General features: G+C 41.0%; 2 protein-coding genes and 1 pseudogene across 4 annotated transcripts in view; all 3 read left to right on the plus strand.

Annotated features, from left to right (window-relative positions):
• Window positions 1-5,558, plus strand: part of fhod3a (formin homology 2 domain containing 3a) — a 59,061-nt gene extending 53,503 nt beyond the window's left edge. For both annotated transcript variants that reach the window (XM_083925525.1, XM_083925526.1), the window contains 8 exons: window positions 112-231; window positions 499-660; window positions 1,303-1,493; window positions 1,785-1,989; window positions 2,196-2,219; window positions 2,631-2,853; window positions 2,960-3,124; window positions 4,108-5,558. In XM_083925525.1, the coding sequence (XP_083781651.1) occupies window positions 112-231; window positions 499-660; window positions 1,303-1,493; window positions 1,785-1,989; window positions 2,196-2,219; window positions 2,631-2,853; window positions 2,960-3,124; window positions 4,108-4,190 (1,173 nt within the window). In that variant the 3' untranslated portion in view covers window positions 4,191-5,558. The remainder of the gene's footprint in view (window positions 1-111; window positions 232-498; window positions 661-1,302; window positions 1,494-1,784; window positions 1,990-2,195; window positions 2,220-2,630; window positions 2,854-2,959; window positions 3,125-4,107) is intronic.
• Window positions 5,559-5,796: 238 nt separating this feature from the next.
• On the plus strand, window positions 5,797-7,811 carry LOC310956078 (glutathione S-transferase A-like; annotated as a pseudogene). Its single transcript has 6 exons — window positions 5,797-5,964; window positions 6,167-6,232; window positions 6,887-6,992; window positions 7,117-7,228; window positions 7,512-7,597; window positions 7,679-7,811. The product of its transcript is annotated as a glutathione S-transferase A-like (transcript).
• A 299-nt stretch (window positions 7,812-8,110) lies between these two features.
• LOC310956077 (glutathione S-transferase A-like) lies at window positions 8,111-12,440 on the plus strand. Its single transcript, XM_083926196.1, has 6 exons — window positions 8,111-8,332; window positions 10,285-10,350; window positions 10,465-10,570; window positions 11,035-11,153; window positions 11,237-11,325; window positions 11,422-12,440. Exons 1-6 carry the CDS (start codon window positions 8,165-8,167, stop codon window positions 11,552-11,554), a joined length of 681 nt encoding a protein of 226 aa, XP_083782322.1. The 5' UTR covers window positions 8,111-8,164; the 3' UTR covers window positions 11,555-12,440.
• Window positions 12,441-13,832: the final 1,392 nt, after the last annotated feature.

Below are 13,832 nucleotides of genomic sequence, written 5' to 3' on the forward strand. Positions count from 1 at the left end.
GGAGACGAGGTGCACCTGTTCGTCGCTTTTTTATAACTGTAGACTAAAGAGACACATGTTTTCTTAATTGACTCGACTAATGATGTGTGTGTGTACTTTCCCTCCTCTCAGGAAGTTGCAGAGCCGCTGCAGGATCTAAAGGAAGGCATGGAACAGCTGGAGAAGAACAAAACTCTCCGCTACATCCTCTCCACACTGCTCGCTATGGGAAACTTCCTTAACGGCACCAATGTGAGTCATGACCATTACAGGTTTATCACACTGAGACATAATGACAAGTTACTGTCGTTTGTGGTAGTCATTTGTAATAATTGTACAGATAATCAATGGTTTTAATAGTGTGGATTTTCTCAGCCTGTAATTTGTACAGTAGATAAAAAATAACATCACACATATCTACTAAACTTTTACCTTATATTATGCCTTATAATAGTACTCCAGACATACCGTATTCTTTGCTCAATCACTATGTCTTTGGCTGTGCGTCCATGTGTCCAGGCTAAAGGCTTCGAGATGACATATTTGGAGAAGGTTCCAGAGGTGAAGGACACAGTTCATAAGCAATCTCTGCTGCATCACGCCTGCTCCGTGGTGGTGGAGAACTTCCCCCAGAGCACCGACCTCTACTCCGAGATCGGAGCCATCACACGATCTGCAAAAGTACGCTTCACGCTCAATGATGGAAAGCTTGTGTATTTCATCTGTACACTGTAAAACTGTAAAGTCATTCAGTCATTTTACCTCACAGAACACAGGAGTTGCTGGTCAACAGCCTCCTTAGTCGGTTAGTATGTTTAGTAGATTTGTTAGTTCCTAACGCTTTAAAACACCAAAGTCACACAATGACTGTTTTTTTTAATGGAGTCTGGTGGCTTTGACAAGAGCAAAGAATGGCTTCCGTTCCCTTCGCGTAAACTTAAACAGGGCTGTACGTAAAGTGGAGAAAGTATTCTAAATATAGCTCACATTTAAACTGATATCAAGCCTTTTTTAGGTTGCTAAATTAGATTTAGTTGCTGCCCCCGTCTACAGAAGAACATTTCTTAGCTTCTGTGTCGGTACTCCTGTCTGCTTCTCCAAACTAGGGGCATGACCACTGTCATCTACTGTAGGTAATACACTGACTATGGATAAGCACCTCATGCAACCAACTTTAAAAAGTATTTTTCTTGATCGAAGATTAGTCAACTTATATCCTGTATGAGGTTTTGCAGTGTAGTCGAATGAAATCGTCCGCTTTAAAAGAGTGAAGCAATACAGCCCCCTCTAAAAGTTCCTTATTTGTATCAACTCTTCTGTAAGGTGGATTTCGACCAGCTGCAGGAAAACCTGTGTCAGATGGAGCGACGCTGCAAAGCCTCGTGGGACCACCTGAAGGTGATCGCCAAGCATGAGATGAAGCCCCAGCTGAAGCAGAAGATGTCTGACTTCCTCAAAGACTGTGCGGAGAGGATTATCATCCTCAAGATTGTTCACCGCAGGATCATCAACAGGTAGTTCCTCTCACGACAACATCTCTTAATTCATGTAACAGAGCACAACATATTCCTCACAAACACATCTGAGCATCTCCTATGACTGATTCTCCTTGTATTTGATCACTGTAGTGAAACCAAAAGTTTTGATATCTCAGTATGAAATATCGATAGTGTCAAATTCCTAGTATCTAGAAAAACTTTGGGAATACATTGTAAACAGCCTAAAATTCTCTGACCCCACTAGGATTTTTATGAAAATTAGATGTTCCCATTCTAACTCCCCGATACTACCCTTCCTTCTCCCAGGTTTCATTCCTTTTTGTTGTTCATCGGTCATCCAGCCTACAGTGTGAGAGAGATCAGCGTCCACAGGTTCAGCAAAATCCTCAGCGAGTTTGCACTGGAGTACCGAACCACCAGAGACCGCGTGCTGCAGCAAAAACAGAAACGTGCAGATCACCGCGAACGCAACAAGACCCGAGGAAAGATGATCGTGGACGTCAACACTCCTGTGAGCCTCACACACACACACACACACACACACACACACACACACACACACACACACACACACACACACACACACACACACACACACACACACAATCCATAACATAGACAAACTCAGACTTCAGCTCTATTTTGTTGTTATTTTCTTTCAAACTGCTGCTTTTATTCTTCATTTTCTTTGACTTTCACTCTCTCTTTCCCCTGTAGTCTGATGATGAAGAGGAGAGTGAGGTATCAACATGTGTGCTGGCTGTCTGCATGTATGTGTGTGTGTGTGTGTGTGTGTGTGTGTGTGTGTGTGTGTGTGTGTGTGTGTGTGTGTGTGTGTGTGTGTGTGTGTGTGTGTGTGTGTGTGTGTGTGTGTGTGTGTGTGTGTGTGTGTGTGTGTGTGTGTGTGTGTGTGTGTGTGTGTGTGTGTGTGTGTGTGTGTGTGTGTGCATGAAACCACCAACCCCTACTGGACCACTTTCTTTTTCACTAATTTTGACATCTGAATGCAACGTATACATTGTATACAGGCTGTTTACAGGTTGGATGTTTCCCATGATGCATCAGCTTTGGCATGTTTGAGTCAGAGACCAAAATACTTAAAATACAAGCTTCCAAATTCTAATTCTATTTCATTCTGTCTCTCCCCATCAGTGTGGTCGGTATGGCTCCAGCAGCAGCAACAGCGCCCCTAGTTGCAGCCAGGAGGGCGTGCATCCTCAGGGTCTGGGCCACACAGAGGACGCTGCAGAGCACGAGAACATGAAAGCCATGCTGAGAACCAGCCTCAGCGGCGGCGGCGGCGGCGGCGGTGACAAGGAGGCCAGCGGTGTGCCGGGGCTTCGGACACGGACAAGGTCCCGGCCTGGAAGGGGAGGTGAGGATGACAGCAAGTTCCCTACGGGGTCACACACAGTAAAACGGGAGTCAATGCACTATAAAGGGTTTCTTCATGCCTTCGTCATTGTGCTCAATTTGTTTAGGTCGCACTATGCCAGCGTGGACCCCACCCGTGGAGGACACTCAGATCTGCGGAGACGACGATGCAGATGAGATCATGGAGCGTATAGTGAGGTCGGCCACTCAGGGTCCAGGAACCAGAGCCCAGCCCAGAGAGAGGCGGAGGTCCAGGGCCAACCGCAAGTCATGTACGACCTGAATGCTTAACCTCTGTCCCTCATCTATACCACAGGCTAATTCTAAGCAGGTTTCGCTTAAGTATAAAATATATTCATAATTGTCAGTGTGCATACTTTAGAAACATGAAGAAAAAAACGGTTTTGCCATGATAATCTTTAAGTTCTTTAAAAAAACGTCTGTGAAACAGATGAAAAAAATCTTTGCCACACGTTTATTCAAATGTGCTATCAGTGGACTTATTTTAACCAAAAATGTAAATAGAGTATCCTTCCAGTTTTTAACAAAATTATACTCTTTAATGCAATAAGACTTTCCTCTGTTTTTATTTCTCCATTCACCGCGGAGTTATGAGACAGAAACAAAGTTTTCTTCATGAATTCAAAGCAACACTCGGTGGGTAATTGATATACAAATGTTCACTTTGAGGGAGACGTACCAGTATTCCTTTAACTTGTCTGATCATCAGATGATGAAACGACCTTAACTAAGAGCTGTATTAACAGACCATGGTCTGTGCATGTAGAGATAGTCCTGCTCATAGTGGCAGCTGTATAATTATACTATACCTGAGTCTAATGCTCTGCTCGTTATCAAGCATCTGAAGCTTGTCACAGGTTTGATTATTGTTAGAGTCAGGTGTGTTTCAGCAGGGAGAAAGCTAAAACATGCAGGGCAGCGGCCCCTCCAGGAGCAGAATTGGAGATGCCTGGTTTATACTGACAAGTATGAAAAATCTGTTCAAACAATAGGGAACACATCACTGTAGGGATAATATACAAAGCTTGGACTCAAATAATAATGATACTTTGAAAGTGCATTACATCACATCTAAAAGACTGGATACTCTGAAGCTTAGTTTAGTGCATACTGTGTAAAGTTAGTATGCAGTAGGACATGCCATAACTTTATATTAAGCACATGCTCCTCTAATCTCATCTCATCTCCTCTCCTCTCCTCTCCTCTCCTCTCCTCTCCTCTCCTCTCCTCTCAGTGAGGCGGACTCTGAAGAACGGTCTGACCCCAGAGGAAGCTCTTGCGTTAGGACTTAGCGATTCTCCGGATGCACAAATGTGATCATCCAACCTCCCATCTGCCGTCATTGCCGTGGAAACACAGCTACAGTCACCGAGGTGACATCTCTGTCAGCAGTCTGCCTTGGCCACACCTTAGTTGTATTTCACCACTCACAAACCCCTTTAGGTTTTTTGCCAGCTGCTATTTTTGCCTGATGTGTCTGAGTGCTGAAGCTGCAGCCATGATAGTGTTTTTTTTCAACGCAACAGAAAGAAAAAATCTGCCCCGAAGAAAAAGTGGACGGGAAGAAACAGAACTGGTGTTTTCCACGTTAAATTCAGTGACGCTGCCTCTAAACTGAATGGATTTTTTTTTTTTATCTCAACATATATATGAAATGTTGCATTAGTCCGAAGGGATCACTTTTTATGGGGAGATACTGCAGCTGTGACTTCACCATTTTTTATTTATCTAAGCTGTGAATTTTGGTTGTAAAGATTAATGAGCTGAAGAAGAAGTTAGATCTGTTCTTCTGTCCAGTTTCAAAGAATCCCAAGAGATCACCACAAACAAAGAGGCTCACTAAGAATTACTGTGTTGTGAAAAGGCAAACGTCCGCCTCTTCAGCTGCACGTTCGACAAGTGACGAGTTGTGTTTAGTAGGAATGTGAAAGGTTTTCAATCTGATGTGATGTGCCTTTCATTTAAAAGGGACGATACTGTACCTTTTCGCCATCTCTCCCTCTTGTCACCTCCTACTCGGATAACTCACAAATGTCACACTCACAGGTGTAGTTATATCGAGTATGACTGTTGATTACAATTCACTTTTTTGTTTTGGCAAAATATTTATTTGCAAAGCTCGGACATTTTGCACCTTATGACAAGACTGGTTTAAAACAGACAAAAGGAAGTATTTATCTCAGAGGAACTGTTTGTAAAGTGTAAAAAGACAAAAAGATAACGACATTTTTTAAATTTTAATCTATTTTGAAGGACATGCAGAGAATTCTGCATAAAATGTGTAAATGCCCTTGTTAGCTGCCAGGTACTAAGTACTGTAGTACTACAGTGTGCATGTTTAGTGCGGTTCATGTGATGTATTATTTTTGTAATTTCTGTAGAAACTTGTATTATAGTCTGAGAGAAAGGGTAAAAAGAGGCTTTTCTGTGAATTGTAATAAAAGAAATGAAAGATGTGGTCACAGCTGAAACGTGTTTTCAAAGTATTACTCTGTGCTGAGAGAGGGGAGGAGTGTTTGGACATTTACTTTGAACTCTGTGGTCACATTGTATGAACTTGAAACGTCTGTGGATAATGTAAGTCTCGACAAAAACAGGGAAATATTGCTGCATAAATATAATGTGGTGAACACGAAACCATGGTTACATACACTTTCACTTGAAATGCTGTGTATACAAACTCTGCAATAAAAAAAAAACAAAAGTCATTGAATGAAATAAGGTTGTACATGTCATTCTTCTTTACTGCTTTCACTTCTTCAACACACTAGAAACCTTGTGTGTGTCTCTACCGGCCATCCTTTGGCTTAATGAGGGGCCATAAACTGCACGACCGCTGCTCATTTTGAGCAATTTTGACCTCTTTCATTTTGTTTTTTGTTGACTTCACCTACCTCTGCCTGTGTCTGTACTACCCGTGTCCATGGCCAAGTCTATGAGTCTGCTGTGGGGGGCTTGATCCCCTCCCTGCTGGCGAGTTATAATCACTCTGGAAGAAAAGAAGCTGCAGGGTTACAAACGCAAGCTGCTGTCTTTTGAGAAAGGGGAACACAAATCCCAGGAAGTCTTGGAATTCAACCCGAGAGGAAAGGTGGGTTTACAGTATCACACGCAGGATACTCACAGAGATCAAGTACTTAAAACCAGGGCCATATTTAAAACCATTCAGTAAATAATGTGTGTCTGTATAACAGGTCCGCCGCTCCACACGTTACAGATAATTTAATGACACAAACTGCACTGCATAATAACCAACCAACTTATGCTGATGTGATTTAATGTCTTTGCACCAGCTTCCTGCCTTTAAACATGGAGACAACATACTGAATGAGTCCAGCGCAGCATGTTTATATCTGGAGGTAGTGTGTAAAAACTAAATACAGAATATGTGGAATATTATACTGATTGACTACCAAACCGTGGACGGGTTCAGGCTCAGGGGCCCCGATTCACAATATAGAAAAACACATAACATTTAAAGATGCGGGAAATGACTACAAAGATGTAAAAGCACCACAGTGAAACACTAAATGACTGGAAATAGACAACACATGTGACCCTAAATATAGGTGCAAAACCACCACACAAATGTAGTAAATGACAAAAATAGATGCAAAACAATGACAGAGATGCAAAATAATTGCACCGAGACGCAAACCGACCGCAGAATGACCAAAGGGAGGGGCTAAACACACAACTGAAAATGGACGTGAAAAGGACTAGAAAAAACACATAAAAAGACACAAAGCTTAGTGAAACAACTAAAAATAGATGCAACACGAATGAAAAGAGCCCCACAATTACTACAGGACGTTAAGCTTGAATAGATCACATAGGGATACAAAATGACTAAAAGTAGACTCTTTGAGTTTGGCTATCTTGTGCCTATGTAGACAGGGCGGGGGGGGGGGTCACTTACCTACCCGTGCCCAGGGGCCTATTGTTTCAGAATTCATCCATTTATCAAATATGGGCCTAATCTTTATATTTTATATTTGCTTTGTTTGTGACAGAATCAGTTTAAGTCTCAGGGCAACAAGCTGACTCCTGACAGTCCTGCAGAACTAGCACTGATGTACCAATGCATGATGGAGGTTCTCACCCTCACCGATAAACTCAGTAAGACACACACACACACACACACACACACACACAGACACACACACGCACACACACACACCAAAATACCTGAACACGAACACAGTGATACACAGTAATAATTTTATTGGATGATCTGCCTTAGATTCAGTCATCTACTATGAATGCTTTGTCCCTGAGGAGGAGAGACATGATTCTGCTGTGAAACAGGGACGCTCTGGACTGAACTCAAACTCTGGGAGGGTTACCTGCAGAAGGTATAGGGTGTTGACCAGCACACACACGCACACACACACACACACACACACACACACACACACACACACACACACACACACACACACACACACACACACACACACACACACACACACACACACACACACACACACACACACACACACACACACACACACACAAACACACACACGCACACATGCATGCACGCACGCACGCACAAACACAAACACAAACACACACACACACACACACACGCACACATATAGACATGACTGTACATCATTTCATTTCTGCATCAAGGCGGCTGCAGGCTCCTACCTGGCTGGGGCCTTCTCATTGGCCGATGTGATCATCTTTCCAAGCGTTGCTTATGCGTTTCGTTTTGGGTAGGTGACAGAGTGATGACAGTCATGAGACCAGACTGCTGTGTTTTTCAGTGAAATCATCACTTTGTTTCTTCTCTGCAGGCTGTCTGTTGGACGTTACCCCAAACTGGCCAAATTTTACAGCCTGTTGAAGGACAGACCCAGCATTAAAGCCAGCTGGCCCTCACACTGGCTGGCCGGCCCACAGGGTTATGATATCTTGAAGGATCTCTGAAACAAAAACATTGTATTGTGTATATCTAAGTTAGTTTTACGGTAAAATGATTAAAAATCTTTTTGATAAAAAACTTGTTTTATTTCATTTTCCGTATGAAATTTCTTACTAACATATTTGTTAATAAAATATGGGATTAGAGCTAAAAAGCTACGATAAAGTGAATTTATTTGAAAGAACATACGTTGTATTACCTCCTCCTGGCCGGTAGGTGGCGACTAAGGCATTTTATAATAGCTGGAGATCCTCATGAACTTTGAAAAGAGTATAAATAAATCTCCCTTTGTGGGACACAGTAACAGTTCGTCTCTCTCTCTCTCTCTCTCAGGCTTCAGGGTGTTAAGTCTAAAACCATGGCCCAGGACATGACTCTGCTGTGGGGCTCCGGCTCTCCTCCCTGCTGGAGGGTGATGATCGCTCTGGAGGAGAAGGAGCTGCAGGGCTACAACCAAAAACTGCTCTCCTTTGAGAAAATGGAGCACAAGTCCCAAGAAGTGTTGGCTATAAACGCCAGGGGACAGGTATGGAGTAGATTAAAGCCACCATATAGTAGTAAATGACCGTTGTTAACTACCCCTGACATTTCCCTGCCCCTTGTAACACAGCGTGTTTAATATCACACGCAACCGATAATCCCACCATGTTAATGATCCCTGATAGACGGCGGCTGGAGCCAAACTCCATTCAAAACATCACGTTTTCTCCTACCGGCAGAAATGTATGCTAGCTGAAACATGACCGAAGGCTGTAGACGAGAAACGGAGACGTGTCTTTCAAATCGGCTCACATTATATTTACCAAAAAGCACGTTTTTTTCTGGAAATTTTGAATTATACATTTCTATTAACAAGTGACACAAACGCACCACAGAGGGCGGTAACGACCAAGTACTGCTAAAGTAAACGGTTATTCTGTGGTGGACTATCAGTGTGGCCAAGTTATTATAGAGCCTTTAAAAGTGTTACTTCGTCTTCGTAGCATTTGTATAGGCTTGCGAAAACTAGAGTTAGCCAACCGCCATGTTTGGTTAACCCTCGACTGCACACGGAATCGTCAAACATCCAAAATAACAATTTCATCCTATTTTTTTTCTTTTGAAGATTAATGCTCTCTGATAATGTGTCAATGGTCGAAATTGTCACAATATATATTAATATATTACATTTTTAATATAGTATTTGTTTAATTTAGTGAAATACTTCATATTTTAACTTGTTTTATATAGTATTTGTTCCGAATATTAATTTAGTGAAATGCTTTAGACATTAATTTGTTTTATATAATATTTGTTCCGAATATTAATTTAGTGAAATGCCTTAGGTATTAAATTTGTTTTATATAATATTTGTTCCGAACATTAATTTAGTGAAATGCTTTAGATATTAATTTGTTTTATATATTTGTTCCGAACATTAATTTAGTGAAATGCTTTAGATATGAATTTGTTTTATATAATATTTGTTCCGAACATTAATTTAGTGAAATGCCTTAGATATTAATTTGTTTTATATAATATTTCCATAGCCAGCACAGTTTTCTTCATTGTATTGTAACAGTTTGTACAGAAAGCTAAACCCTCAGGTGTATTTTTTACAGGAAGTTGGTCTTTATTTCTTTAAATCAGTTCATCTTCCGAAAATAAAACATTTTGGTATTACAGCGTACAAGATATAATAATTTGTAGGACTGCACTTTCCTTATTTTGTCTACTCCTAACTTCCAACCCACACTGCTGTTTAGAATATATTCGTATCCTGTATGATGTAGATTATATTATTCCACGACTAAAAAAAAACTATAAATTAGAACTACATTTGTATTTCTTTGCCTCTCAAACCAGATTGTGATGAATTCTTCCTCACTGTCCTCAGGATGTATCACCGTAACCGTTGGATAAGGCCTATGGAATGTGAATGTTGGGGTACATGTTCACAAAAATCATTGACCAAGACCTTTAATTTACATCACAAGTATCTAGTCAACAAAGAGAAAACACCTTTAATTAAATTTTAAATATATCTTTTCTCATAAACCTATCAAATGTGTTTCTGCAGAGGTTCACACACATGTACATATTTTTATTTTCATATTGAATCCATTTAAACATGCAAAACAGTGAAATGTATGCTACGTTGCATCCACCTCCCTTGTCTTCCTGAAAGGAGGCCGCCAACTTCCCCACTTTATACGGTTTACGGATTGTTTACAGACGTATAACAATTTGCGGGGAGGTGTGAGGTAGAAAAAGGTATTCTGTTTCCTGAGGGCAGCAATCCAGCGTTAAAACCTCACGTATATTGTTGCAACATGTTCTAGTGTGCCAGTTCTTGTTCCCCAAGAGTGCCTGTGTGACACAGCTCAGCAGCTTATCTTAATTAGCTCCCAGTAGCTTTAGCATTGAGATGATTAGGTGACTGTGATAATGTTTAACCCTTGAATATCTTCTCACATTATAACTTCTATGATTTTTAAGCTTCCCTCTTTCAAACACGGAGACGTCATCGTGAATGAATCCTACGCTGCCTGTTTTTACCTGGAGGTGAGCGAGCCTGCCCACCAACTGAAACATACCAACAAAACAAGATACTATCTCTCTATTTGAAATAATGAAGTGTGACATCAAATGTGTGTGTCTTTTCTCACTTAATGGCAGAGTCAGTTTAAGTCTAAAGGAAACAATCTGATCCCAGACAGCCCGGCAGAACAAGCACTGATGTACCAGCGCATGTTTGAGGGTCTTACATTCTACGAGAAACTCAGTAAGACACTTCACTTCAAATCTCATTTTAATACAAAGTTTCTGGCATGGCATGGGTTATAGCGCAGTATAATTTAAAGGTTAGTCATATTCTCTATTCTATGTATGTTATTGTCGGCAAATCTTATTAAAAGACCAGTAATACCAGGTGACATAGTTTCTTCTGCTCACTGAAATAAATGTGTTAATCCACAGATAAAAATAGATCCCAACAAATGTGCTTTTTTTCCCTTCCCAATATACTGTTTGCGAAAAACTACAGGGCCCAGTGGCCTTTAAAAAAACCAAATGCAAAACTATATTTGTGACATTTTCATAGCATATATTGACAATAAGGGAAATGTACAATATTGCAGCTTTATCTTTAAACAGTAAATGATTGATGTTTGAAAATGCTACACTTTGCCAAGGAAATGAGATCATCCACTAAAGCTGCTCCCTCTTGAATGTGTGTTTTTTGTCTAGATGCAGTTATCTACTATGACTGGTTTGTCCCTGAAGGAGAGAGGCATGACTCCGCTCTAAAGAGGAACAGGGAAGCTTTGGCCGCTGAACTTAAGCTCTGGGAGGGTTACCAGGAGAAGGTAGTGTATGCACAGTGCACACAAACACAAACAAACTACACACATTGGCACATTCAAACATGAATTTTTTCACCTTTCTCAAGCTGGGCTCGGGCTCTCACCTGACAGGACCGTCCTTCTCTCTGGCAGATGTGACTGTTTTTCCAACTGTTGCTACTCTCTTTAGATTTGGGTGAGTGGGAGAAGGCTGGTGCATTTTCCAGAAGTTGTACAATAAGTGATGTGCGGCTTGACATTGCAGTTCAAACGTCTCCTTTCCTCTCTTTAGGTTGTCTGCTGAGCATTACCCTAAACTGGGAGAGTATTATGCTCTGCTGAAGGAGCGGCCCAGCATCAAAGCCAGCTGGCCTCCTCACTGGCTAGAGAACCCCAAGGGACAGGACACACTCAAAGACATCTGAGATCCACACACACTTTACAGTCACGTCTGCCTGTAATGTTTTGGGTTTGTTTTCCACACAAAAGGCTTTTTGCTTTAACATAGTTTCATTATGATACAGCTCTTTTACTTCCAAGATGATTCAAAGAAAAGAAAGTGTTGAGATTACCAGTGTGTTCTAAATATATTATTGTTACAAGAGCAGAATGTGCTTCCTCTTACTAAGCTTTCATATTTAGTTTAAATGTTTTTGTCAAATCTTTGACAAAAAAGTAGACGGACAAAATTTCACATTGTGATTTTGTTGACGTAGCAGGTTTTTTTTGCTGAGTTACATGGCGTTGGGGTGTGAGAACCAGATAAATCTGCCAAGCTCATGTTTCATTTGCTCTGGCACTTGCGTACGGCCTCCCTCCCGTTCAGACAGGGTTCGCACCATTACAACGCCGGGCATATGATGGATGCCCCGCTCAATTCCAGCGTAGATGGCGGCGTGTACGCCTACCTCGACTACAAATGTTTGCCCCTCCATTTATGCTTTCTAACGCCCTCTCCACTTGTCTCCGCTTCCTGCCAGATTGTGCCCTGGCTGTAGAAAAAGGAGCGCACCCACTGATTATAAGCAACTTCAGATCTTACTGGCCAGTCGGAATCTTTTACCTCATGTGGGGCGGGTTTAAGACGATGACTGACAGAGGAGCGTCTTGCTTTAATGCAGTTACTGAATGTAACTGGCATACTCTGTCCAGCACAAGACTCACGAAACTCACGATCAAACTCTCCAACTAGGCATTGCTGATCAAATATCAGTCAATATTCTGGTACTGTATTGCCTGTTTCTCACCTCAGATGTTTTCAGAAACGCATTTTAGTGTACTGATTAGCTGTAATTTGAGAAAGTTGTGTCACCCAGCTTTAAATTGCTAAAATTGGTTGTAATATGCATTTGAGAATTAGTCTGATGATGCCAGGCTACATGGAGTGTATATTTGACATGTATGTTAAAATGTGTATGTTGACTTATACATGTACAAGTCACTAAAGCAGTTTTTCCGATGCATTTTGAGTCTTTCTGTGAAGTCAGTTGTTAAGTTAATAGGTTTCCATCTATTTATTTTACTCAACTACTCCACCCACAGCAAACTTGTCTTTTACCTTCTCTGTACACTACACACACTGCATTGTAAACCAGTATGACCAGCAAATAAAAGTAAGACGACTGATAGTAAGTCATGTAGTACTTTAGTGCTGCTGAACACAACCTCAGCCCTATAACCCCCATCAATCTCACATCTCACTTTAAAAAAAAGGTAGGCGGTGTCTTTGACAGTGTGACCAAGTGGTTTTATTGTTTCAGTGGCATGTGCCAAAGCTGGTTTGCTCTGCACAAAGGTTGGTGATGTATTATCATGACTTTGCATAAAAATTAGATTAGATTAGATTAGATAATTTACATGAAATGAAAATGATTTTATATGTTGTGCAGTGGAATTCACAGCAGCTTCACAATGCTGTATTATTCAAACAAACAGACTTGTGCTTCTGCTGTGTCGAGATGTTCCACATGCTTATAAACTTGGGTTTAAATCGTGCACGCAGGAATGCAGCACATTTCAGTTGTATGAGAGGAGGAGCCTTGAAAACCTTGTGCAAAGTGACATCCTGTTCCACATCCTGGCTTTTTGCAGACCAATTTGCTGAAAAAAGTCTGCAGATGGACACAGGTCACACTCCTCACAGCAAATCACATTTATTTGCATAGCACCACATACAAAAGCAGTCCAACGTGCTTTACATAAAGAAATAATGAAACCACAAAAATGCAAATAAACAAACGCCTGAGTTCTGAGACACTGACAAGGAATTAATGCTAAATGCTTATGATCACATGCTGACAGTCAGCCTACAAGAGCAAATTCATGATATTCCAGAACAAAAGCCAAATAGAAAATGTGATTTTACTTTGAAACAGTCAGACCTAAAAAACTTTGTAGCCATCTAGGGGTTTAAATATAGCCTTACTGATTTAGGTATTCATAATTTATTATGACAATGATATGTACATACAGTATCAGATAACTCCATCATTGCTACAGAGCCTCTACGCTAAAAACAAAAAACTATAGTCGGAATATTGTGTAGGCCTTCTGCATTTATTCAGCCTTTATTTATATAGTGTGGTCTAGATGGAGCAGTCCACTCTTTTGCATGAGCACCGTGTACACAGGATACAAACCAACATATTAAATGTGCCATGTCATGCAAGTAGAGCAGAACCTGGGGACCAACATGACCAAATA

This window comes from Echiichthys vipera, assembly GCF_963691815.1.
Source record: "Echiichthys vipera genome assembly, chromosome: 13".
Taxonomy (NCBI): Eukaryota; Metazoa; Chordata; class Actinopteri; order Perciformes; family Trachinidae; genus Echiichthys; species Echiichthys vipera.

Excerpts from the sequence above, each read along its gene's own strand:
- LOC310956077 (XM_083926196.1), top strand. The coding sequence starts at position 8,165 with ATGGCCCAGGACATGACTCTGCTGTGGGGCTCCGGCTCTCCTCCCTGC. Across the intron at positions 10,571-11,034 it reads TACATTCTACGAGAAACTCA|ATGCAGTTATCTACTATGAC; the intron begins GTAAGACACTTC and ends TTTTTTGTCTAG. Across the intron at positions 11,154-11,236 it reads GGGAGGGTTACCAGGAGAAG|CTGGGCTCGGGCTCTCACCT; the intron begins GTAGTGTATGCA and ends ACCTTTCTCAAG.